Source organism: Corythoichthys intestinalis, chromosome 21 (genome assembly GCF_030265065.1).
Source record: "Corythoichthys intestinalis isolate RoL2023-P3 chromosome 21, ASM3026506v1, whole genome shotgun sequence".
In the NCBI taxonomy this organism is placed as follows: domain Eukaryota; kingdom Metazoa; phylum Chordata; class Actinopteri; order Syngnathiformes; family Syngnathidae; genus Corythoichthys; species Corythoichthys intestinalis.
In genome coordinates this window covers 33,988,459-34,015,504 of record NC_080415.1, presented here as the reverse complement: position 1 = coordinate 34,015,504, position 27,046 = coordinate 33,988,459, and the positions used below count along the sequence as shown (strand labels likewise).

The 27,046-nt window shown below is 39.4% G+C and overlaps 2 protein-coding genes across 4 annotated transcripts in view; one reads left to right on the top strand and one right to left on the bottom strand.

Moving 5' to 3' along the window:
• afap1l2 (actin filament associated protein 1-like 2) overlaps nt 1-27,046 on the bottom strand; it is a 62,446-nt gene that overhangs the window by 11,153 nt on the left and 24,247 nt on the right. For all 3 annotated transcript variants that reach the window (XM_057826475.1, XM_057826478.1, XM_057826476.1), the window contains 10 exons: nt 24,770-24,898; nt 17,995-18,060; nt 15,325-15,416; nt 8,090-8,201; nt 3,308-3,522; nt 3,060-3,239; nt 2,909-2,995; nt 687-768; nt 491-595; nt 206-417 (listed from right to left, as the gene is read on the bottom strand). In XM_057826475.1, coding sequence (XP_057682458.1) covers nt 206-417; nt 491-595; nt 687-768; nt 2,909-2,995; nt 3,060-3,239; nt 3,308-3,522; nt 8,090-8,201; nt 15,325-15,416; nt 17,995-18,060; nt 24,770-24,898 — 1,280 coding nt within the window. The remainder of the gene's footprint in view (nt 1-205; nt 418-490; nt 596-686; nt 769-2,908; nt 2,996-3,059; nt 3,240-3,307; nt 3,523-8,089; nt 8,202-15,324; nt 15,417-17,994; nt 18,061-24,769; nt 24,899-27,046) is intronic.
• Nucleotides 11,621-13,195, top strand: LOC130909711 (kelch repeat and BTB domain-containing protein 13). Its single transcript, XM_057826479.1, has one exon. It carries the CDS (start codon nt 11,698-11,700, stop codon nt 13,183-13,185), a length of 1,488 nt encoding a protein of 495 aa, XP_057682462.1. The 5' UTR covers nt 11,621-11,697; the 3' UTR covers nt 13,186-13,195.

Genomic DNA, 27,046 nt, shown 5'->3' with positions numbered 1-27,046 from the left:
TGCAAAATAGGGCTCTGCGTTTGTTAACCTTCACCGAACCCCTGAAGGTTATTCACCAAACCCCAGTTAAGAACCACTGTGTTGACGTCACACATGCTTTTGTTTGTTCTTTCTAAATCAGTTTGAGCTTGTTAGCCTCATCGCAAGCATCGATTTTGAAATCCAGTACATGACCAAAGTCAGGCTGGCTTGCCATGCTACATACCTCTAGGGTGGCTAGCTGCGTGCCGCTCATGTCTATCCGGAAAGAGTAGAGGTGGTCCGGGCTTGGGTCAGGCCAAATCTGGCAGCCCTCCAGCTTGACGGCGGGTTGGCTGACTTTGCTTTTGTTCTTGTCTTGGTAAAAGCACAAGTGACCGTTCTTGATGAGACACCAGCACGTTCGCCACTGGCTATTCACCAGCACGTTGAGGTAGCCTGACGGGAACAAAATTCAACTTAATGTTTCGCTAACGTCTCACAAAGTTATCCCGTTCCCGGTCTCACTCACCCGAAGTCTCGACGCATTTCTCCGCGCTTTCCAACGACGTGGCTTTTTTCTTCCCGATGTTCATCAGGTTGCTGAGCTTCAAACCCCCGCTATATTTTTTCTTCACTGGAAAATGGAAGAAGATCAAAAGTTGGCGGGCACGCCAAGGGAAGGCGCCAGCACGTGATTTAATTTTAGTTTTATTGCGGAAACTCGCCATCTTTCTCGGGAGCGTCAGCGTGACTGTCGGTGCTGCTTCCGCTTTCTGACGCCGCCGAATGCCGCTCGCCGACCTCCCCCTGTCAAACAAAAAGAGATTCGAAAAGCTACATGGGTGTTTTATAAATCCAAACCATTTGTTTCACACAGTGGTTGACAACCGACGACTCTTTAAACCCTCTGATGTGGTTCATTTTTATATTGAGTAAATCAATATTTCATTGAAATTTAGTCTAGTGCTTGCGAGTAATTAACGCACGGCAAGGGGGTGGGTTTGGTCTCAATATTGGTTGGGACTATATAACAGCAAAACCTGCATGTACACTTTTTGCTGGGGACAGGACATTAATGAGACCAACAGATTGGGTGAATGGGGGTCAGGGCTAAATTTCCCACCAATATGAACCTATTTAATCGATAGGCTAAATGATTAATGCAAAATAAATCTGTGTTGACTAATACTAACTTGCCTACTGCAAATTTATAACATCTAACAAAAGTCTTTTTTCAGCTAGCTGTTTTCTTTTTTCAAGAAATCTAAGGGATTAAAATTGACTTGAAGCGCTGTAGAAGCAACAAAATTAGTAGTGTGTTCCCTACCTTCACAATATTGATGTCTTTTCACTAGGGCTGTCAAAATTATCGCGTTAATGGGCGGTAATTAATTTTTTAAATTAATCACGTTTAAATATTTGAAGCAATTAACGCACATGTCCCGCTCGGACAGTAGTCTGCCTTTTGGTAAGTTTTACAGCAAGGCTTTTTGTGCTGTCTAACAGCGAACTCTTGTGGTCGCTTTGCGAAATGGTTTATTGTTTTTTTGCCAGTTCAATATGGCTGCACAACGTCTCGGGCTGACGCCTACGTTGTAATGTTGTGCTTATATGATCCTTGGACAAGATTTTTCCGTAAGTATGGTTGTTGTAAAGAATGTACATATTATGTTAGTAAGCGAAATGTTATATTTTTTGTATGAGATGCTTTTTGTTTATGTTTAGTGAACCTGTATAGCGTGCTAAGCTAACGTTGTTGCTAATGCAATGCTTGTGTACTTTTTTTTGTAGTTTTACGACGGTCTAAAGAGGACAATGGTTTGAGGCCATTGTATTAATAAATCGGATGAAAAAGGAAGAAGTCTGATTATTAAGGCGTCGTTCACTAGCTGTCTAGCTTTGGAAAAAGTAGACGCTTCGGAGTGAGGACAGCATAGACAGATTTAAATGACAGTAGAGTGAAATGCCCACTGCAGTCCTTTTGTACCGTATGTTGAATGTATATATCCATCTTGTGTCTTCTCTTTCCATTCCAACCATTTATTTTACAGAATATATATATAATTTACAGAAAAATATGGCATATTTTATAGATGGTTTGAATTGCGATTAATTGTGATTAATTACGATTAATTAATTTTTAAGCTGTAATTAACTCGATTAAAAATTTTAATCGTTTGACAGCCCTACTTTTTACATATAGTGGCTGTTGCTGGTCGGAAAAAAAAAAGACTTGTAATATCCCTCGGGTTCGAAGGGGGTGGCATGTTGTATTTCTGTCGGGCTGTGAATGTGTGTGTATGGGGCAGGGGGGTCGAGTCATCAGCCAATCAAATGTGCGTTTGAGGAAAAAAATGGACCGGCACATTCAACGAGTGAATAGGGGTCAATATAAGTCTGAACATAATGAAAGTAATCTAAATTCACTTATTAATGGTAGGGTCATCATATAGGAAGAAAATCTAAATGACCTATATTGCTGAAGTCATTATATAATGGAAATAAGGTTGCTTAAAAGTTGGTAGGGACAATTTGAGCATCCTGAAAACTTGGTAGTGTTATGTCCTTACCGTCCCTATACAAACCTACGCCGTTGACGCACGGTAAATAAAAATGAGGGTGGTGATTTTCCCGGCTGCGATTTATTGCCGGGTGCGTGCATGCATACATTTGTGCATGTTGATTGCACCATTAGGCTCCATGTTTATTGGTCATCAACACGTCGTAGAATTAAGGTTCAGACATACAAAATAAGGAAACACATTCATATTAAACATTGTAAAATGTTAGCAAGCAGTTTGACACTTGGAAGGTGTACCCTTTGCCCATTCACAGGCGCAAAAGCTTGTGGGGACAAGTCGCGTGAGCTCAATTGCAAAAATATGTGATTGGGACAACCCTAAATTCCCTAATCCTTATCCGTTGCACTGACTGAGTTAAGTGGTACCTTCGTGCAAATTAGCCTGGGGGAGTCGGAGACGGAGTGCTGCGAGTCGCCATTCTCGCCAGGCTTGGGACTGATCTCCTGAATCACCTGATAAGCACAAAGTATCAAGGTATCACATAAGGTCGGATCTATTCCTTGAGTGCAGATTTACCTTAAGCCACTGTTCCGTCTGCTCCTTGCTCTGAAGCCCCAGCACGACGGCCTCGCCTCCCATGGGGACGATCTTCAGCTTGTGCTCCTTCCTCTTGGGCTGCTTCTCCTTGTAGGTGACGCTGCACCCCAGCAGGCTTACATCCAACAGGGGGGTCTGCTCTTTGGAGCTCTTGTAGCACTTAAAAGGCAAAACAAGAGACCTTCGCAACGGTCGACCAATGGGAAAAAGTGCTTTTGACCTTTTACCAGCAGACGATGCTCTCGGATGACACAAAGCTGCTTGGCCCACTGACCCAGCCACTTTTTTCTCCACAAGAAGCCGCAAATGCGAGCGTCCTTCATCAGCTCGATGGACGCCTCGGCGGACGGCCAGCGGTGTTGCGCCCACGGCGACTTCCCCCCGGTGGTCGCTTCCTCTTCGTCGTAGGACTCGTAGGAACTGCTGACCGCTTCGCCGTCGTCTGGGAGGTGAGAAAGAGAGAGAGTACGTGGAAGTGAAGAGGAAAAAAGTCGAGGCAAAGACTGTCGACTTCCTCTTTTTACAGATTTTTCATTCTCTTATATGAACAGATTCAATTTATTTCAGGAACAAAAACAAAACAATAAACACCTAAGTTAATTACATTTACTCATAAATGAACAATTAAAAGCAGGCAAGCCTGGACCTCGGTTCTCGAGTGCAGCATGATGCCTATGAGAAGATTTGATCTCGACCTCCAAATCCAAATAGGCAGGCTTGTGTCAGCCCACAAATGAACTCCGTAAAACTCACTAGTGGAAATTCCCTGCCTATCTGTAGAAAATACAAGAAATAAACAATAAATTCCTATCCCTTTATCAAATCTTAGAGAAGGAGAGTTCATTCTGTTTACCAAAAAATACTCCCTCTCACATTGTTTGTGTTCTTTGTTGATGAGATGTTACTACTTAGCACGGCGCGCTAAACTAATTAGCAATGCTAAATCAATAATATTACAAAGTGTCGAGAGTTTGGATTCTCTTGTGTGTTGTCAGATACAGTTTGCCTCCGTCAGAGGCAGTGTTGTTAATAATGGCGTTAGAGTATAACGGCCTTGCTAACGGCGTTATTTTTTTCAGTCGTGAGTCATCTAATTAATTACTTTTCTCATCTTTGCAACGCCGTTACCGTTACTGAGGATGTAGGCATGCGTTGCTGTGCGTTACTACGTTGGTTGAATGACGCGAGCAAAGTCTGAGAGACAAGGGGAGAGAAGAACGGGAGTGGGAAGGAGGGAAGGGAGTTGTGACGCCGTTACAAACGCGATGCTCTGCTAGGTGGCTCCAATAGTCGTAGCAAAGGTTACCATCTAGTTATCTCAATATCCACAATATCCCAGTGTCTAGTTATTTTTAGGGTAAAGAATTGGGATAGGGCCAACTGTCCCAAAAACCCTATGTTTTGTTTTTTTTTTTGGAATGAAAAAAAAAAACAAAAAAAAAAACATGAAAAGTAACACCAGTTACTTTGCCAACTAATTAATTACTCTTATATTCAGGTAACTGAGTTACTAACTCAATAACGTTTTGGGAGAAGTAATTTTTTAACTGTAATTAATTTTTTAAAGTAAGATTAACAACACTGGTCAGAGGTGAGTAAATGAAGCCAAATGTATTGTTTGTGTTCTTTGTCAATGAGATCTTACTACTTAGCACGGAGCGCTAAGCTAGTTAGCGATGATGCTAATCAGTGTCTTAAGTGTCCGTTTGTATTGTGTTTTGGAGAAGCATAGTAGCACTTATTGTTATTGTTAGATAGTAATGTTGTCTTTTTTTTTTTTTTTTTTTTTTTTAATAAAGACACCACACACATAACGCCATTCCTATAACAGCTTAGTCTTAGCAAAAAACTCCCATTCAAACTGATAATTTTCAATACGAGAGTGTGCTTTGACAATGAATTGAATGAAAATTGGATAAACTCTTTATGAAAGAAAACAGATTAATTACAGTCTGCCGCATCCTTATTCGATTTTGTTGTTCAGTTTGTTTAAAGTAGGGTGACCATATTTTGATTTCCAAAAAAGAGGACACTCGGCCCGGCCTCAAGATACTTGAATTTTACTCGAAGATCACTCAAAGATGCGTATATCTCCCACTTTTTTTTTACTCAACAGGCTTTATTCTTCCTAAAAAAATAATCAAACAATAACAAAAAATAAAAAAAAGAATAATTATTAAAAAAATACTATTATGCAGACTCATGGAAATGTAGTACAGTTAATACACACAGTTGGCTATGTGCCAACTCAACATTTTTTAAAATTACGATCACGACAATTGTCGGTGACAAAATGTTATTCCCACTCAATTTTTATTCTCATACAATGTTCTAAATTGTACGCAAACAATAACTGAAATAAACTGACAAGCGATTCAACCAGCATGTTTCCAAACGCAGCAGTTCAAATTCAAAACTACATTGCCCATAATGCCTAGCGCAGCTGAGCTCACTGATTGCTACCCTATTAGCGAATACGGGAGCCGAGGCAAAATCAGACTTTGCTATAAAAGTTTACTACCATCGGCAGCGCAAAGATGCGACAACATACGGGATTTTACAGATTACACCAGTACAAATCTCCGACAGAAGTCAACAGTTGCCATTATATACGTATTTATCTTAAAAAAAAAACTCATAAGCAACACAGCTATTTAGCTATACTAGCATTCAACCACTAACTAACGCAGAACAATTACAAGACTCATACAATATACTGCATCTCTGTGTACAAATATAACCCTATGTACAACAGAAGACACGTGATCGACATTAACAGGAGAAACTTACAGAAAGGTGTATGGAGCCACGTCTTTTAGAACTTCTTATTGAACTCCTTACTGTAGTCTGAGCTCTCGCCAAACCGTCAGTAGATAGTGGTAATTCCCCATGAAACAAAGGGTGAACTGCCACCAAAAAAGAAGAAGAAGACCTACTCCTTCTCTCACCCCTACTAGTAGGAGCAACGTCAACGCAGGCAAGCGCTGCCCCCTAGCGGCCGGAGAAATTCTCTTCAAGTTGGTCCCATAAGAAAAAATCATAAAAACCGGACATTTTTATGAATTTATAAAACCCGCCCGGACAACGAGGATACTGCGTGAAAGTAGGACTTGTCCGGGCAAAAGAGGACGTTTGGTCATCCTAGTTTAAAAAAATAAATGATTCATTGACACAATGCCTATATCAGCGCTTTGCCCACAAGAAAAAAATTGTCAATAGGCAGCACTATTTTTTAATTTTAATGAAGAGTACTTTTGTCTGATTTGTGTACGGAAAAATTCTTGATTTTTTTTCTCAGAGCTTTACTTAAAAACTTTAAAATGTTTTATGTACTTGAAACAGCACAGTTGTAGACTACAGTTAAGTCAGAAGGCTCGAATGAAATATAATTTTTTAAGGTGAAAAAAAGTGACATTTATCCGATTAATCGTTAATTAATCATCCGATTAATCGATTATATAAATACCATAATTTTCGGACTATAAGGCGCACGACTATGAGCAGCCATCCACTAAATTTGACACGAAAACGGCATTTGTTTATAGATAAGCTGCACATGACTATAGGCCACAGCTGTCCTCAATGTATAATGGGATATTTTCCCCCAAAAAGATATTAACCGGTAACACTTTATTTGACAGCGGCGTCGTAAGACAGTCATAAGACCAAATGAACCACTGTGAAGCTTTGAACCAATTGGCTGCAAAGCTTCAAGGCTTCAAAAAGCTTAATTTGGCCATTACTGCTCCCTTGGGGGAGACAGTCAATTTCTGCTGCCACCTGCTGTCAACATTGTTATCGTCCAACATGCCTCCTAGCATACATTGAAGTGCTACATATGTAAATAACAATCAAAATTCATGTTCTGGGCTAATTATTTCTTCAGTTACTGTTCCAGTTGTTTCATTGATTATTAATTATGGTATTTGGTAACACTGTATTTGACAGTAGCGCCATAAGACTGTCATAAGACAATCATAACTATGACATTACGCTGTCATGAGCATTAATGAATGCTTATAACAGATGTCTTTTAGTGTCATCTGAGCTGGACATAAATGGAGTTTGTGACATAATTTGCCAAATGACATTGAATGACATCTGTCATAAGCATTCAGTAATCCCTATGATCGTGTCAAAATTATGACGGTCTTATTACAGTCTTATGACCCCGCTGTCAAGTAAAATGGTATCTATTAAACCAAATAAATCAACAAATAAGCCGGACTGGACCAGTGTTGTTTTTGGCAGTCCTTTTAATTTTCGTTTTAGTCTTAGTCTTTTGGACGACAATACTTATTGGTTTTAGTCATATCTTCGTCATCTCAAAAAGTGTTTGTCTTCGTCTAGTTTTTGTTGACTAAAACTCAAGACTAATTTTGTCTAGTTTTAGTCGACGTTTAATGAAAATGTTTTCGTTTGTGAAATGAAAAAAAATTATTAAACCCACCAGGACGCCACGAACTGTATGTAAAAAAAGTTGTCTGAGAGGTTAGGAGGACACTTGCCGTTAGCAATAGCCTGATGCTAACGTGAACGTGAATGATGTGCCAATGCTACGATTTACAATTAGTGTGTGATGATCACTCAGCACAGAGTTTAAGAGACGCTCGCGGTTAGCAATAGCCTGATGCTAACAGGAATGCTATGCTAATGCTACGACTTACATTTAGTAAGTGATTATCACTTAGCACAGAGAATTTAAGAGGACGCTCGCCGTTAGCAATAGCCAGATGCTAACATGAATGCTATGCTAATGCTACGATTTACATTTAGTGTGTCATTATCACTTAGCACAGAGAATTTAAGAGGACGCTCGCCTTTGACAATAACCTGATGCTAACATGAATGCTATGCTAACGTTATAAGTTACATTTAGTGTGTGATGATCACTCAGCACAAAGAGTTTAAGAGGACGCTTGCCGTTGATAACGATCTGAATTCTGCAAGTGTTTGTGAAGGAAGTCAAACGTTTAAGAGCTGAGTACAGAAGGTCACGTGTTGCTCACCATTAACCGTTTCCTCATAGGGCTGAGCCTCCTCGTAGTAACTCTCCGACGCTTCCGAGCAGCTCGGCGCCTTAACGGCGGGCAGCGGGAAGGGTTCCCGAGTCACGGAGTCCTAATAAATAAGACAAAAAAAAATTTGATATTGTCATATTAACTCTGTCACTGACAACGCTAGACGTCTAATCCATTTAAAGTGGGAGGGTGTCAGCGAATGAACGTTCGTTCATTCGCTGACACCCTCCCACTTTAAATGGATTGGACGTCTACACGTGTTAAACTCTTGTGTCCTATATTTCAAGCCAAAAGAATGTGTTGACGAAGCACTCATCGGCAGTTTTGTTGTAACTTCAACACAGAAGTATTTGACCTGAAAGGAACTTGGTAAAAATCTACTGTAAATCACACAGAAGGCCGAGCATCTGTTATTAATTAAAACAAGACATTCCAGAGCAGCAGCAGCAGCTTAGCGTCACGCCCACCTTATCGCTGTATTCCAAGAAGAAAACAAGTCAGCGACACAGAATAGAAAATCTGACGGTGTGTTTTGTACGCAAAGATGCTCGACTGTGGCCTTTGCCATACTTGACGCATCCTCAGCAACGTGATCCGGCAAAAGTAAGAAAAGCAAGTAACGGGGGAGTGATTGGGGCGCGGCGGAGGGGCTGGGAAAAAAAAGCCACAGGCAGAGAAACATGGAAAATCCCAGATTCCCATGCCAAGAATCTGCTCGAGCAGAAACATTTGGAATCTGGGAGCTTTCTGTATGTCATAGACCTTTTGTCATTATTATTTTTTAAACCCCTTGATGCTTAAATTTACAATAAATGCACATAAGACATTGGAGGAATGCATAAGTATATAAAAATAGTATTCATACAAAAAATACTCTTCAGGGGTTGCCACAGCGAATCAGTAGTCTCCATCCTAACCCTGTCCTCTGCATCCTCTGCTCTCACACCAACTACCTTTATGTCGTCTTTAACTACATCCATAAACCTAGAAGAAAAAAAAAAAAAAAAAAAAAAAAAAAAAGCTAAAAATGAGAAAAACCTAAAAAAAAAAACATAAAAAGGTAAAAAAAAAAAAGGGCAAAAATAAAAATACAACTTTTAAATAAAAATTTAAATAAATAATTAAAGACATGTCTAAACTAAATAAGAATGGAGTACTCTAAAATAATTTCTCAATTTATTTTTTTGCATATATTTTGATACAAATTTTCCATTTTTTTCTAGTTGTTTTTATTTTTGATGATTTTTTAAAATTTAGGATTTTGCAATTTTTTTGCCTTTTTTTGTGATATAATATTGTGGTATTATATGTACTGTATATATATATATATATATATATATATATATATATATATATATATTATAATAATAATAATAAATAAATATTTACATATACAGTATATTACTCTTTTTAGAGTATAGTATAGTATAATATACTGTTGAATAGTATAGTATACTACAGCGTAGAGTAGTGTCCTATAGTATGGTATAGTATAGTATAGTATATCATGATATACTGTAGCATAGTGTAGTATACTATAGCATAGTATACTGTCGCATAGCATATTATAGTACAGTATACTATACTGTAGCATAGTGTATTATAATATATTATAGTATATTATACTGTAGCATAGTAGAGTATACTATTGCATAGTGTAGTGAAATATAGTATAGTATAGTATAATATATTGTAGCATAGTGTAGTATACTATAACATAGTGTAGTGTAGTTCAGTATAATATACTCTAGCGTAGTTTTGTATCGTACAGTACAGTGTACTACAGTATAGTGTAAGTATAGTACAGTATAGTATAATATACTGTAGCATAGTAGAGTATACTATAGAATAGTGAAGTATAGTATAATATATTGTTGCATAGTATACTATATCGAAAAGTATAGTATAGTATACAATAGCAATAGTGTAGTATAGTACAGTAAAATATATTGTAGCATAGTATACTGTAGCATAGTGTAGTATACTATAGCATTGTGTAGGGTAGTATAGTATAATACACTGTAGCATAGTATAAGTATTGTATAGTATCCTGTAGAACAGTATAGTATATTATTATACTTTAGAATTGCATAGTATAGTATAATTTACTGTAGCAGTGTAGAGTATACTAAAGCATAGTGTAGTGAAGTATAATATATTGTAGCATAGTAGACGATAGCGTAGTGTAGCATACCATAGCGATATGTAGTATACTGTATTGTAGCATAGTAGAGTATACTGTGGCATAGTGTAGTATACTATAGCATAGTGTAGTATAGTTTAGCATAGTATACTGTAGCATAGTATAGAATACTAAAGCATAGTATAGTTTCGTATATTATAGTACAGTACATTACAGTACAGTCTACAGTACTATACTGTAGCATAGTATTTTAAAATATAGTATTGTACAGTATTGTATAATATACTGCAGCATAGTTTAGTCTACTTTAGCATAGTGTAGTTTAGTATTGTATAGTACAGTATACTCTAGCATAGTATCATGTACTGGAGCATAGTATAGTATACTGTAGCATACTATAGTATAGTACAGTACAGTATACTATACTTTGGCAAAGTATAGCATAATATATTGTAACATAGTATACTATAGCATAGTGTAGTGTAGTTTAGCATCGTATAGTATTATATACTGTATACTAGTATAGTACAGTATTGGATAATGTACTGATAGTGTAATCTACTATAACAATGATAGTGTAGTATAGCTTAGTATTGTATGGTATAGTATACTATAGGATAGGGTTATATACTGTAGCATAGTATAGTATACTATAGCATAGAACAGTATAGTATGTTATAATATACTGTAGCATAGTACAGTATAGTAAATTATAATATACTGTAGTATTGTATTGTATAATATGTAAAATTGGACATCTAGCACCGTCAATTAGCACTGAAAGATGAGCATTCAGGGCCATTATAGGCATCATTCTCCCCGTTTAAATTAATTGGATGTCTATCGTTGTTGCCAATTAAATTTTATGTCACTTCCTTCTTGATTTCAGAGTACTAAGGGGTCACTTCTTATTTATTTTAGGTCACCTCTGGTCATTCCGGTGTCACTTCGCGTATATTTGCTTTTAGGACATTTCTAAGTCTCTTCCCATTCATTTGTCACTTCCCGATTATTTTGGGGCATTTTAGGTCACTTCCTGTTGATTTTGGGTCAGTTTTTGTTGGCTTTAGCACAATTCTGGGCCACTTTTTGTTGAATTTCATTTTTTATACAATTCTGCCTTTCTATACATCAGGAGTTACCTTTTAATCCCTTTCTGGCTGGCCTCCAAATTTGAGGCTAAACATTTGCAATCGTGTATAGAAGGAGCGACTCCATTGTGCGGTCAGATCACTGTTACTTTTTGCCAGCCACTCCAACTCACTTTCCGTCAGTTTCCATTTGGCCAGCTTGTTGCGTCCAAAGCGGCACAGTGGCTAACTATAGCCCAGCTCTATTTTCAGAGTGGACTCGACCGACAGAACTCATTTGTTTACTGGTCACAGGCAGTGAAATCTCATCTGGAGTGACACATTTTCCATTGGGAGACACAAAGAGTCGAGTTCAAGAGATCATGAACGCACCCGAGGGCCCGGGATCTTTTCAAGGGAAGAATGTCAGCCCGGATTGGGTGGATAAAGAGGTGAGGATGACCGTGAAGGTGGAAGAGAGCTGCTTCAATGTAGAGAGGGCCTTCCTGGCCAAGCACAGCAACTACTTCCGGGCCCTCTTTGAGTCTGGCATGCGAGATAGTAATCAGGACACGTTCAGTCTTAAAGGTGGAGTTAACGCCAGAGGTTTTCTGATCGCTTTGGCCGTCTGTAACGGAGAATTTCCACCTCTGCGGGATCCGGATGAGCTGCTAGACGCGGTGGAGTGCGCCGCTTTCCTGCAGATGCCGCATTTGATCGACCATCTTTGTGATATCGTCGATTCGGACAACTGCGTCTTGCTTTACCGCGCCGCCTCCGTCTTCGGGGTGCAGGAGCTTTTTCACAGCGCCGCTCTTTTCCTCTGCGATACCTTCGAACACCTGAGGGAGACGGCGGAGGCGATGCTACCAGAGGATCTGCTGCAATATTCTCGTTCGTTGTCGCCGGCATCTTACGTCGCGATCGGTACTCATTCTCCTTCGAAGGAGACGCTCCAAGACTCCCATCGGGTCGTGCGCTACTTGGATGAGAAAGAAGGACAGTGGAGGCATCTCACGCGCCTTCCGACACTTTGTAGCACATCCATGTGCGGTGTGGCGGTGCTGGACAACCGCCTGTACATTGTCGGGGGAGTTTACGGTTACGGAAAAGACACCGTGGACGGCGCCTTCCGATTTGATCCGGAATCGGGGGTTTGGACTGCTCTTCCAGGGCCTCGCAAACCCAGGTACGACTTCACTTTACTGGGACACGAGGGCCGACTCTACGCCATCGGAGGCGAGTTCCAGAAACGGTACGAGGCCACAGCGGAGACTTACGATCCTGTGAAAAGCGAATGGACTTCAATACGACAAGCGCCGAGACCTGTCGCGTCGGCCGCCTGCGCCGTGGCGAGGCGTCGGATGTTCGTCTGCTTCTGGAAGCCTCCCGACACTACGGATATCTACGAGTACGTAGCGTCAGACGACGAGTGGAAGCTGACAACCACCATGATCAGACCTCAGAGTTACGGCCACTGCATGGTGGCGCACCGGGACAATTTGTACGTCATGCGAAATGGGCCGTGTGACGACTTTCTCCGCTGTCTGATAGACTGCTACAATATCAGCTCGGCCCAGTGGACGGCATTGCCGGGACACTACATCAACAGCAAGGGGGCGCTCTTCACCGCCGCGATAAGAGGCGATTCCGCGTTTACCGTCAAACACGCGCTAACGCTGGAGTACACTGTGGGCGCCAACGCGTGGAAACCGCGGAGGCAAATGAAAGGTTTTCCCGAGAATGGATCGCTTTGGACGTGTTTACTCAGGCTTCCCGAAACAGGAGTAGTGGATGCACAGGGGAAGGATAAGGAAATGCCATTGAAAGGCAGAACGGAGAGATCAGTAGATGATTTGCTGGAGGTCTAACATTTTTTGGTACGAGTCTTTTATAGTTGGCGGGGGTTGTCTGTTCCAAAGATTGCATCCTGTCAGAAATCTTCTGAATTGCTCTGCTATTGTTGGATGGGGATTCTCAAACTTTTTGGATCCAGAAAGACTTTACAGGGGAGACATTTTCCAAGTATGCAGTGCTGTCAACTCTGAGAACTACCGTATTGGCACGAATATAAGACTGTGTTTTTTGCATTGAAATAACACTGAAAAGAGGGGGTCGTTTTATATTCGCGGTCTAGACATTATACCCATTCATGACGCTAAATGGCGCCAGATATCATTGAAGCGATGTTCTGTCATGACAGATCTCAGCTACTCTTAAGTTTAAACAGTTTGCATTATTTTATTGCAATGTTTTTCCTTATTCAGATTTGTTTCAAGACTACAATTACAGTTAGACCTCATTTTCATGGTTAAGGCAGTTATTGCAATTTTGTTGTTTTATCAAAATTTGCTGTTTTATCACAATAGATTGGTTTATTTATTTATTTCAGATATTAAGATTTGAATGAGGACTGGGTGCTGGCTGCCAGCCAGGAACCTGGCAGCCATAGTAATAGGGTGGTAGGTGGGTCCCACACTTTTTCCCCTATGGCGTGGCTCCTGGGGCGTGGCCTCCCCTCTGCCTGGGCTGCCGGCCGCGGGAATGGGCGGTTCCTCGGCGTTCTCCTGCCTTCGCCTTCCCCTCTCTTCTCTGACTGGATATCCGCCCTGTGCTCCCTCGTGGGTCGCTGGCTGGGCGCCGGTGTATCAGCTGGGTGTTGCCTGGGGACCCTGCCCTGCTCTGGGCTTGATGGGCCGCTGGGGAGGTCCCGTGGCGTACCGGTTGGGGGCTGCGGTTGTGGCTCGTGGTCCGGGTGGGTGGGTGTTAGTGGGGGTAGGCGTGGGCTTGGTGGTGCGTCCCCTCTTGCCATCCCTGAAGGCCGGTTGATGGGTGGAAGGGTGGCCCGGGGGACCACCCTGGATCCCGAGGGGTGGGACGATGGCTCCTTTGCTGGGCTGCGGGAGGAGAAATGGGCTGCACTGACCCCCCCCCCGCCCGGCCACCCTCCCTCCCCGGGCTGGCTGGGTGGGGGCCTTGGCCCTGGGTTGGCGCCTGCGTGGCGTCTCCGCTCGTCTGCGTGGCGTCTCCGCTCGTCTGCGTGGCTGTTGCGCGCCTGGTGGGGCTCGCATGCGGCTGGATGTGATAGGGGGTGCTCGGGTGGGGGGTCCCTGTGCCGGGATTGGCGATGGGGTGGCGTAGGGTTGGTCGCCAACGGGCTTACACTCACAAGGGATTCACATGATTACTGGGTTCTAGATCACAGAGCTGATTTGTGTACACTCGACTCTACCCCTTTCAATCATTTAGCTTATGGACTCCCCCACCCCGTCCCCCTCTTTCTTGTCAACAGGCCCCCCACATGGTGTCAACCGGAAATACATATAGCTGACGATAGCACCAACATATTAGTAGTTACTAGTTAGTCTAGATGTTCAATGTATTTCTTGTTTTAGTTTGTGTTTTTCTTTCTTCTGCTGTGTTTCTTTTCTTCTGTTCCCCCATAACCCCTTCCTGTTCGCTGCTTTGTCATAATAAACGAGGTATGTTGAATGATCACAATGGGAGTATGTCAGACTCTCAATGTGAAACATTAAAACTGTTCAAACCATCCGGGCACTTAGACTTCCATTCTCAGGGTCAAACAGCTGAACAGGACAGGTTTAAAAAAGATTTGAATGAGGCAAAATAACATGCTTTTTCTCTCAAATATATTGTTATAATCATTCGTTTCGGATGTACTGTAATTATTTGCTGTATAAAACTTTATTTGGTGTTAAAACGTTTTTTTCAAACTTGAGTCTTGAAAAAGGGGGTCGTCTTCTAATCAGGGCCGTCTTATATTCAGGCCAATACGTTACTTGAAATAGGGCTAGGTTGCCAGAGGATTATCCTGATAGTCGACTAATCATCGATTATTTTTTGCAGTGAGTTGACTGATCAGTTCATAGTATTTACGGATATGGGAATATTCACTGTATTTCTCTCTATTTTGGATTCATTGAAAAAAAAGTATTTGAGATAGCTAGCGATCCTTTCAGGTAGCAGAAACTCTCGGACATTTGACTTACTGTTCTGGGAGGTGGCAGATCGGGAAGGCTCTTCTGCGGGACGGGTGAATGTTTGGACGCTTTTCCATTGACTGGGACATCTGCGGTCTCATCTAGAATTTAAAAGTAGCCAAGAAGTGAACACAGATAGTTTATACAATAACCACGAACTGATAAATAACTAGAAACTGGAGAATCTGTAATCTGGAGAAATTACTATGGGGCTTTGCTGTGGGGAGATACAGATCTTGGGCTTGCCCAAATAACTAGTCCCTTGTTAGGTCTGCCCCAGTACCTTTTCTCTCCCATCTTACCCCCCGAAAATAAAAATAAATAAAGGCTATAATAGACTATTATAGACTATCATAGCTAGATTTTTTATAGAATTAATGTAACATTTAAAAAAAGAATGTATATATATGGCGGAAAACACTCAGGTGACTTGAAGTTCTGCTCTGGGACCTCCAATTTGGCCAATTTTCAAAATTGTCCGATATGCATGTGTGATACATCATTGGAAAGCTTAAAATCTCAATTTTCTGGGGGAAGAAATTTTTGAACAGGAATGCATTAAAAAAAAAAAAAAAAAAAAAAAAAATTAAACAGCAAAACCCTAACTGCAGGTGAGAGCACGCGAGAGCATAATTAAAGACGCCATAATTTTAACGAGATATTATCGCGTATTTACCTTGTTTCGATCCAAAAACTCCAGGTAGCATGTATCATCGAGTGTCAAGACACAGATGTGAATGGCCACAGTCGGATTTTTGGGGGATTTTATGGGTGAAACTTGGTAATATAACAAAGGTCGCGATGCAGAAATCGCAGACATCAAGGAGTGGTCGAGATGTTCTTTTTAATATATTTACCCTTTTAAACTTTGTGTTTTAAACGTGACAGTAACAAAAAACATACAGTTAAATGATAGTTATGAGGTATGTATCTGTGACTTTTTTACAAATACCATTTTTACAGACACGATTTTTTTCATTGTGAGGTAATTTGTTTAAAAGTTTAAAATATGCGAGTGAATAATTTTTAAAAGTTTTTTTTTTTTTTTTTAAACAAAATATTAGACATCAGTCAATGATTATAAGCTAAAAATTACAGACATTTTGAATAATAAATATAATGAATTGCCTTCGTTTTATGGCTGAGTTGAAAAAAAAAGCGGGTGCGCGACATCTGTAAACAGGGGTTTCCAGGGTAATACGGACAAATTAAAAATAGTTTGGGGGCTTAATGGGCCATGAATCTGCTATGGCAGCATATAGACAGATTGTTCTCTCAAACACAACAGTTCTTTTGGCTTAATACAGCAGTTATTTTAAAGAGGGGTGCAAGAGCAGAAATTGCTTTTTCAGCCTTGTCTGTTTTCCGCCATATGTATAATAATTTATTTACCTTAAAAAACAATAAGTAATAATCAATCATAAAGGAGAGCTTTATTTTAAACATCCTCCTTTTAATAAAAAAAAAACATTTTCAAATAACTATTTCATTAATTTTTATGTTTTAAACTATTTTTGATAGTTATTTAAAAAAAAAAAAAAAAAAAAAAAATATATATATATATATATATCCTTTTTTTTTTTTTTTTTAAATTGTATTTTTCAGTTTACTCTGCAAAAAATTAAAGTCTTACCAAGTATATGTGTCTCAGGTTTCGAGTCAAAAAATATAGCATAGCACTCTCAGTTGTATTGTACTGTCGCCCACATGGGACAATAGATGGAAATTGTTTGTTTATATTGTGTCACATCACATTACGGTCCGTTAATTTAACTGTCCGTCTCAAATTAAATCATCTGAAAATTTACACAGTCATTGCTTGCAAAGCGTTAAAAGGACTGCGGATGTTGTCGTGACAAGCCGGTGGCAGGGGTGGGGTGGGAGGCCTTATAATGAATGGTCTCCAGTCCCCGGGCCCCTGCAAGTCTGTTGACAGCCCTGCATGATGTATCAATAATTGTCGTATCGCCATATCGTGAGATTTTGTGCGCCTTGTATCGCAAATCGTATCGTATCGTGAGCTACTTAGACATCAAATGTCAGTTTATCGTCTTTAATGAGTCTACTTCATATTCTGTGCTAAAGTCGGACAAAGACACCGACTGGATTGCACTCCGCCGCGTTGACTTTGTCCAAGTGGGTCAAAATACTAGTTCGGACGTGATTTATGGCACCTGGCGGACATCGGGATGGAGTTCAAGCGAAAAGCAGACGTGAGCTATACAGTCGCAGACGAGCCGAGCACTATTTCCTGTCTGTTTCTTCATACTGTAGCTCCTCCTCGCCATCTGGAACTGCCTTGTTTTGTTTGGACTACAAGAAAGAGTTGAAGATTTTTTTTCCTCTTAGCTTGTTTTACTGTTTTAGCTCTGAAAAATGGTCGCAATCCAGTTGTGAGATTTCACAAAGACTTCACTCACTTCATTAATAATGAGTTAATAAATTCTGTTTGCTCATTGAAGGCGCTAGACGTCCAATCCATTTCGACTGGGAGGGGCGAATGAACAAACATTCGCCCCTCCCAGTCGAAATGGATTGGACGTCTAGTAGTGTCAATGGCGGTAAAAGGTGTTTAGGCAGCTAGTTTAGGCAAGATAGTCCATTAAGTACCACAATTTGTTTTATCCCCTCCTCTATAATGCAAAGCTGAAGTATCATTCATAAAATTTTAATTATTACCTTTTTCTTGTTTTTCTTTGCTACCGACGACCACTTTATTCATGTAGATGTACTCCTCGTCCGCACCTGTGTCAAGGCCGTAAAAAGACAAAACCAGAATTGGTTGGAGTCATTCAAAGACAAAGAAACTACTGCATGAGCCTGAAAAATCATTGAAAAAGTAACTGCAGTTTTTTTGAGTCATTTGTTTTTCGTATGATGTTTTTCTGAGTTTTGTATTACGGATTTTCTGAATATTTTTTCTTCTTGAAAGTACAGTTATTTAAAAAAAAAATGGGACTCAAAATAACAGCACTGAAGTACTACTTTCACCTCTGATACCTGAATTTATATTTAACTGTTTTGCTGCTATTGATGATACTAGTTGTCCAATAATGTGGTGTCCAATCATGCTTCTGCTGTGATTTGAAATGGGTTTGTCACTCGTAGATGTCCAATCCATTTGAAGTAGGAGGGTAGCAACAATGTTATCGATCCTATTCTAATAATCCTAAAATGTACATAATTTTTAAAAAATGAAGAAACGATAACAAATAAAAGGGGAATTTATTCATGAATTATTATTGTTGTTTACATTTTTAAAATGTTTTATTGTAAATGCTTTAGCTTGAAATTTTGTCCTATATTTCTATTTACTTTTTTCCTTAAAAAAAAAAATAAAAATTGTTTTTAATTTTTGGTCATTTTCTTTATTTAACTATATATATATATATATATATATATATATATATATATATATATATATATATATATATATATATAATTTTTTTTAAAAATTAAAATGAATAAATAATAAATGAATTAAAGTAATTTATTAATAAATTATATATTTTATTTATTTATTTATTTATATAAAAATGCATTACTATTATTTAAATTTTTAAAAATGTTTTATTATAAATGCTTTATCTTGAATTATTTTTCTATATTTTCCTGCATTTCTATTTGTTTTAAATCTTTTTTCATTTTGATATTTTTTAAGTTGTTTTTTATTTTTGATTACAGTCATTTTCTTTATTTACCTATATTTTTCTTTTTTTTAATTAAAAATGAATAAATAACAATAAACAAATAAAACAGTAATTTATTAATAGATTAATCCTTTTTATTTATTTATTATTCAAAATATATAAAAATGGGTTATTATTATTATTTACATGTTTCAATGTTTTATTCAAAATGCTATATTTTCTAGATATTTTTTTCTATATTTTCTTGTGTTTCTCTTTAGTCTTGAATTTTTTTCTATTTTTATTTTTTCAAATTAATAAAAAGAAAATTACGGTAATCAAAATATATTTTCTATTTTTACCTTGGTTTAGTTTTCAATTTTCAATCAAAACGAATAAATAATATCAAATATAAGGTTTTTTTTTTTTTTTTTTTTTTTTACAAATGAATTCATCTTTTTTATTTATTCATTATTTTGAATGTTTTCATCATTATTATTTACATTTTTTAAATGTTCTATTCTAAATTCTTTATTTTTTAAGTATTTTTCTGTATTTTCTTATATTTCTATTTAGTTGTTTAAAAATATATTTTTAAAATTTTTATTTTCTTATTTTTTATATTTTTAAATTACCTATACTGATATTTATTTTTCTTATTATCTTTTAAATTTAGGGTTTTCCAATTATTAGTTGTATATTTCCATTTAATTATACATAAAATATCTATGTACTTATGGATCCTCCAAAGTCTAATTCATTTTTCATGCATATTTGTTAAATGTAAACTCAGGCATCAATGTTCACACATTTAAGAAGTTTGTCCTAATCGCGACCCTCCCCAAACAATCGTTGTGACCACAGAGGAGTAATTTCAGTGTGGGAGGATGTTGCTTTGACAAGCCTCGTAAACAGTTGTGTAAAAAACAAAGATTGCGGTTCCACCATCTGGTCACCTCAACCTTTTTTCCTCTAATTGAACACACTTTTGCTGAGCTAGTTGGCGGCATCAAAGAAAGCGTCCGACTCCTTTGAAATGGAGCTCAGGGGCGGAAAGTCAACAAAGACAGTGAGAGAGAAAAGAAAGTTTCCCCCTGTGTTTGGAAAGTCGACAGGCTATTTATAAAACGCCACCGGTGATCGACGCGGCTTCGGAATAATCACGCATCCGGGAGTCAGGAGAGGAAGTGTGGACTTGAGGAGCGCCGCCAAGACCTGAACAGGAACAGGAACAAGCTAGGGGACTCACTGTGACTTCCGTCGGCTATTCTTTACTGCGTTTATGACGGACACGATGGACTTTTGGTTTTTAAGACTTCCTTTGAGGTTTTATTTGCTTTTGGACATGTGTTGGCTGTGTACACGCTGACCATCTCAGCTGTCTTTTTGACTGGAAAAGCTTAAAGCTTAAAAAGCTTTGGATGTAACCTGGCAAACCAGCTTTACTTTGGTCTGGAACTGGGGCTTGTTCCGTGCTCGTACTTGGGTGCAGGGGTGCCGTATAGGGATGAAAAGTGATATTGATTCTACGGGTCAATGCCCTGATGGGGCCCACAAAGAAAATTTGAACATTAGGTAATCGTTTGTAAATTTAAATATTAATCATTATAATTTGAATAGGAATAAAACAAAGGGCATCTTTTTCTTGTTTTGTTTTTGGCAAAACGTAAACACCCGGAAAGCATATGTATAGCCAGCCACTCCCGCATTTTCATTAAATGGTTTGCTCCGCCCTTCCTTCAATCAGACCGGGAGCAGCGGTGCGCATTTACACCAGTCAGTGACTCGGAGTGAGCGGTACTGCAGAAATGTTTTCAAAACAAAAATCGGGTTATCAAAAGAGGAAAGAAAAGAAAGCAAACAGGAGAGGGCTAGAAAAAAGGCCAACAGGATGTGACAAAGTCCTTCACAAAGGAAGGTTGGTGTTTTATGTCAGTGTAGTGCTGAAAATTAACCAGTTATCTTAGCCCACTCCAGCCCCATCTGGAACCTCGCGATGTCTATTACAAAGCTACTAAGCGAGGGCCCAGCTCACTCCGTAAGAAATACGGGATTTTCCCAGCCTCAATGAGCAACATTCACCTATTCAAAAACACGAATTTCAAATAATGACAGCATTTTTTGGTATCCTACAGATGTTGAAAGTTGGTGCGAAAATTTTCTTTTTTAAAATCGGCTTGAATCCAGTTTGTCAAGAATTTATTGAATTTAGTTTGTCATCAATTGAATTTAGTTTGTTAACAAGGGACCTCGCTTTGGAGCTGGAGCCTATAGTCGAGTTTCCAGATGGGGCTAACCCTACTCCATAATGAAATACTGTAATTGTTTGCTAGCTAGCGTTTGATCCACTTTTAGCTTACATTTAATCAGTACAGCAGGCAAACCCTTAGCAAGCTCTTCATACTAAAACAGTTGTATACTCTAATGTATACTCAAGTATAGTTAAGTTAAAACAAAAGATTTATTCTAAGTCATTCATTATGGTATTTGCTTTGAGAATATTTCAACAAAAAAAAAAAAAATTAGGGCTGTCAAACGATTAAAATTTTGAATCAAGTTAATTACAGCTTAAAAATTAATTAATCGTAATTAATCGCAATTCAAACCAGCTATCAAAAATGCCATATTTTTCCGTAAATTATTGTTGGAATGGAAAGATAAGACAAGACGGATATATACATTCAACATACGGTACATAAGTACTGTATTTGTTTATTATAACAATAAATCAACAAGATGCCATTAACATTATTAACATTCTGTTAAAGCGATCCATGGATAGAAAGACTTGTAGTTCTTAAAAGATAAATGTTAGTACAAGTTATAGAAATTTGATATTAAAACCTCTCTTAATGTTTTCGTTTTAATACAATTTGTAAAATTTTCAATCAAAAAATAAACTAGTAGCCCGCCATTGTTGATGTCCATAATTACACAAAGCTCATGGGTGCTGACGCCCATAAAATCAGTTGCACCCAAGCGCCAGCAGAGGGCGACAAAACTCCAAAAAACACAAGTAACAAGTGGGCATTGCAATGTGCTGTCATTTTAATCTGTTTGAGCGGGGCATGTGTGTTAATTGCGTCAAATATTTTAACGTGATTAATTAAAAGAATTAATTACCGCCCGTTGACGCGATAATTTTGACAGCCCTAATAAAAATATTATTTAGATTGTAAAAGATGGCCTTCAGTACATTTCTTATAGATTATATCAGTCTGTTCATTATTGCTCTATACGCTGTATGTTTACATTAATATATTTTCCTCATAAATTAATGCAGAAAATGCACAAAGTAGTGTGTAAAGATTCACCAGAATGCAGGAAGTTACGTAGCAGATACTCTAAATGTGTGTGTGTCCCGGCACTGGTGGTGGGGCCCAAATTGATAATCCCTGGCAGCACCCGTGCTTGAGTGAGCAACTGTTATTTCTTTTTCGATCACCCAAGCATGTGCACTAGCCCCTTAAAATGGGTGCTCGGTTTTTGTGCAGGTAATGACGTGTAAAATACACTGTCTCCTTCGGCGACAACGAAGACCGGCAGCCCTGAAGTGTTGTCCTTGCAGTTTGACGTAAAAACACCAGACACTACGCCATGGCACAGTAGTGGTTCAAAAACACTGATTTAACTGACTCGGTAGATGCTGCGTGTAAAAGAAGGCGGGGCAAGCAGAGGTTGATATTGCGCTCTGATTTGTTGAGCATGTCAGCTAGTACTGCAACGATTAATCGATTAATTTGGGTGGATACACTGCCCTCTAGTGGCAACAGTGAAGTACGTGGGGGTAAGTACGTGAACCATCCCATTTAATATTTTGTGGGCCCCCCCCTTTGGCAGCAATAACTTCAACCAGACGCTTCCTGTAGCTGCAGATCAGTCTGGCACATCGATCAGGACTAATTTTGGCCCATTCTTCTCTACAATACTGCTGTAGTTCAGTCAGACTACTGGAATGTCTGGCCTGAATCGTTATCTTTAGGTCATGCCACAGCATCTCAATGGGGTTCAAGTCTGGACTTTGACTTTGGCCACTCCAGAACGTGTATTTTGTTCTTCTGAAACCATTCTGAAGTTGATTTACTTCTGTGTTTTGGATCTTTGTCTTGTTGCAGTATCCATCCTCTTTTTAGCTTCAACTGTCTGACAGACGGCCTCAGGTTTTCCTGCAAAACATCCTGATCAACTTTTGAATTCATTCTTCCATTAATGATTGCAAGTTGTCCAGGGCCTGAGGCAGCTAAACAGCCCCAAATCATGATGCTCCCTCTACCATACTTCATGGTGGGGATGATGTGTTGATGTTGGTGAGCTGTTCCATTTTTCCTCCACAAATGACGTTGTGTGTTACTCCCAAACAATTCAACTTTGATTTCATCAGTCCACAAAATATTTTGCCATAACTTCTGTGAAGTGTCCAAGTGCCTTTCTGCGAACATTAAAAGAGCAACAATGTTTTTTTTTTATTAAAAAAATTTTTTTTTTTTTTTGGACAGCAGTGGCTTCCTCCGTGGTGTTCTCCCATGAACACCATTCTTGGCCATAGTTTTATACAAAGTTGATGTGTGCACATAGATATTGGACTATGCCAGTGATTTCTGTAAGTCTTGAGCAGACACTCTAGGGTTCTTTTTTTACCTCTCTGAGTATTCTGCGCTGCGTAATCTTTGGTGGACGGCTACTCCTTGGGAGAGAAGCAACTGCACCAAACTCTCTCCATTTGCAGACAACTTCTCTGACTGTCAATTGATGAAAATCCAGGCTTTTATGATGGTTTTGTATCCTTTCCCAGCTTTAAACAAATCAACAATCCTTGATCACAGGTCTTCAGACAGCTCTTTTGACCGAGCCATGACGCACATCAGACAATGCTTCTCACCAAGACAATTCTTTCCAGGTGTGTGCTTTATAGTTGGCAGGGTAGCTTTAAAACACTCATCAGTGATTGGACACACACCTGACTGTCTCCTTAGGCAGAGGGTTCACTTACTTATTTTTCCCCCTTCTGTCGTTGTTTGCAAGCTATCCTCATTAAAATATGAAAACCTATAAATGTTTGGGTGGTTTTAGTTAAAGCAGATGCTGTATTTTCATCTGTGTGATTTTGACCAAGATCAGACCACATTTGGCGGTGATTTTATGCAGAAATGTGAGAAATTCCAAAAGGTTCAGGTATTTTTTTTTTATACCACTGTAGTCTGTGGCGCTACCTTAATATACAATCTATGGGTGCTTGAATTAAGTATGAATTGAATGATTTGTTTATTTGATTAAGGAGGTGGAGTTAAACTCTGAGGTGGCGGTGCTTGGCTCCGGCCCACTTTACCCCAGGCCCGACGTCTAGCATGGATTTTGAAATCCATCCCAAACCACTGAAGACCAGACTGACTTGCTATGTATCGTATACATGGCCAAAGTTAGGCCGGCGTGCCAAGCTAGCAGTTTGACAATATCTCCCTGGAAATGTGTCCGCTTTCCTTATTTTGCTATCTTTCTAAGCACCACGTAATTATTAAACTCTCGCGGGGCCTCGGCGGATCCACATCAGATGCAGCGGTTGCAAACTGACGCCTCTGTTCATCGCGGAACATTTGCGATCGTTCAAATCTTGTTTATTTTCTTTGCCGGTGGCTCCGACGCTGAAAACATGAAACTGCCGGCGGGCCGCTGTTATTTATGGAGGCTGGAATACATTTCCGTGCGAATTTTTGCGGCGCTTTGTTGAAACGTGTTCTCACGAGAGTTGAGCGGGAAGTCGGACCCGAGGTTTGTTTTCGGAACAGAATATCCGTGACGATACAAGCCAGCGATACGAGGACTGGTACCGTTGGATGTGCCGTAGGACTGGAGCAGGTCGGCTAGCAATCCCTTGTGGACGGTGGCGTTGCCGCTCAAGGTCTCTTTGTCCAGGATGAGCAGGAAGTGGTGGAGCTCCATGAGGAGCTGCTCCAGCACTAAGAGCACACATATAACAAACAAAAGTTCAGAATACAGTCAACCAAAAAGTCACTTTTTGCAAATGTTTCTGTATGTGTTACAAATTACATGACAAATGTATGCACTTCCTGTTCGACGAAATCTAGATGGATAGCGGATAACAACATCCTCCTAAGAGAGATGCAATTTCTGGAGGAATTGCGTGGTAATGCTTTAATAGCGGTCGGTAAACTCCAATAGATTTTGGGTCACTGCTTGTTAATGTTTCTGTATGCAGTGTTGGCGATAACGGCGTTAGAGTATTACAGCATTTCTAACAGCGTTATTTTTTTCAGTAGTGAGTAATCTAATTACTTTTCCCATCTTTCCAACACGATTACCGTTACGGAGGATGTGAAGGGGCGCGTTACGACAATTTGGTTGAATGAAGCACGAGATGTCTGATTTTGTCACCCATCAGCTGCCTGCCTGGAGAGAGCAGAGTGAAAGGGGAGAGCTGGGAAGGGGGTGGGGACAACGTTGCAAACGCAAAGACGATTGGCTAGGTGGGAGGATCATGCCCTGCTTCACCGCAGCGCTCTGGCAAACACAACAAGGCAGCAATAATAGCGACGGGCCAGGGCATTTCAGAGGTAGAGTTCTCAAACTTGAATTATTACAAAAAAAAAAACCATACAATCGTGAAAAGAGAGAAACAGTAGGTCGGGATCAATGAAAAAAAAAACCCTGAGGGAAACCCGCTGTGAGAGGCAGACAAATGAAAAGAATAGTGATGCACGATAATACATTTTTCAACCGATATCGATAACGGATAATTTCCTGCCCCTTGCACCCGATAACCGATAATGTCACGCCGATAATTCTATTCATATATGTATGTAAAATTTTAAAGTATACAAAGATCAAATTTTACTGTGCAAAAATGTAATTTAGTGCTATTTTTTTCTACATCAAATGTGAACAAGTAGTAAATTCTAACATCTAAACAATGGCAATGACATTTTGTAATGCTACGCTTTTGGCAACAATTACTTAGAGAATAAACACCCAAGTTGCACAAAAATGCCTTTAAGAGTAAGCCGTTCCTAACATATATCACATTACTACACTGCAAAAACTCCTCCTTAAAACTAGCAGAATTGGACAAAACTGTTGATTGCGCACATTTGGAGGCTAAATCAAGTATATAATTATCGGTTGAATTTTGTTTTATCTGGATTATCTGTGTGACGTCATAATTGCAATTATCGGCCGATAATTATCGGTTACCGATATTATCGTGCATCTCTAGAAAAGAAACAAGGCAATGATGCAACTAGCAACAAAGGGATATACAAACTGTAAAATGGCAGCAAGTCAATTCTCGGCAAGCCGCCTAGGATCGGTTTAAAGACACTGCAGGTGCAAAATTGGGAACTCATCCCACTGCTCTCTAGGAAAACAATCTGACCAGCAGCAGAATGGGACAAAATTATGGCAGTCGTCATACTCGCTTCACTTGCTAGCTAGCACAGATATTCTCCCAGTCCAGCCCAACTGCGTCATCACCACCAGTATGCACTGCACGAGTAAAACATGGCGCCCTCCGATTTTTAAATCAATGGCAATTATATATGTGTTTGTAATAAATTATTTTAGTAAAAGAGAACAATAGTGGCTTATTAGAGCCGACAAGTCTTTAGGTTCAAGGTTCCCTTCAAGACGGTTGACAAATGACGACGTCCGTCCCTATTAACCCACGGCGCACATATTAGAGATGATATCCTAAGTTTTGAGCCTTCCAACTATCAGTCGAATGAGAAAGAGTTTCCAAACTTTTCACCGAGGGTGTATGAAGGACGGCTTCTCTTCAAAGCGTCGACCACTAAGTGGGACTTCAAAGACGTCGGACAGGAAGACGATGTCACAACTAAGCTTTACATAATGCAAATGACGGACCACAGCCCCCTCAACAGCTGGACTATTTTTAAAGACTTCTGCTCATGCTGCGTCAGCTTGTTTCTTCCATTCTTTGCTGATTCTTGTTCGACTTTGACAATGTTATAAGTTACTCGATTAGTTGTGTTGTGCGTTTTCACGTTTGCCAACAATGGAAAGGTCGCCAAAGTTTAGAAGCCGCTTCCAGTCTATTGCTTTTGCTCCCAAAGCTGGACTCGCTTGTGGCT

Coding starts and splice junctions, on each gene's coding strand:
- LOC130909711 (XM_057826479.1), top strand. CDS start 11,698: ATGAACGCACCCGAGGGCCCGGGATCTTTTCAAGGGAAGAATGTCAGC.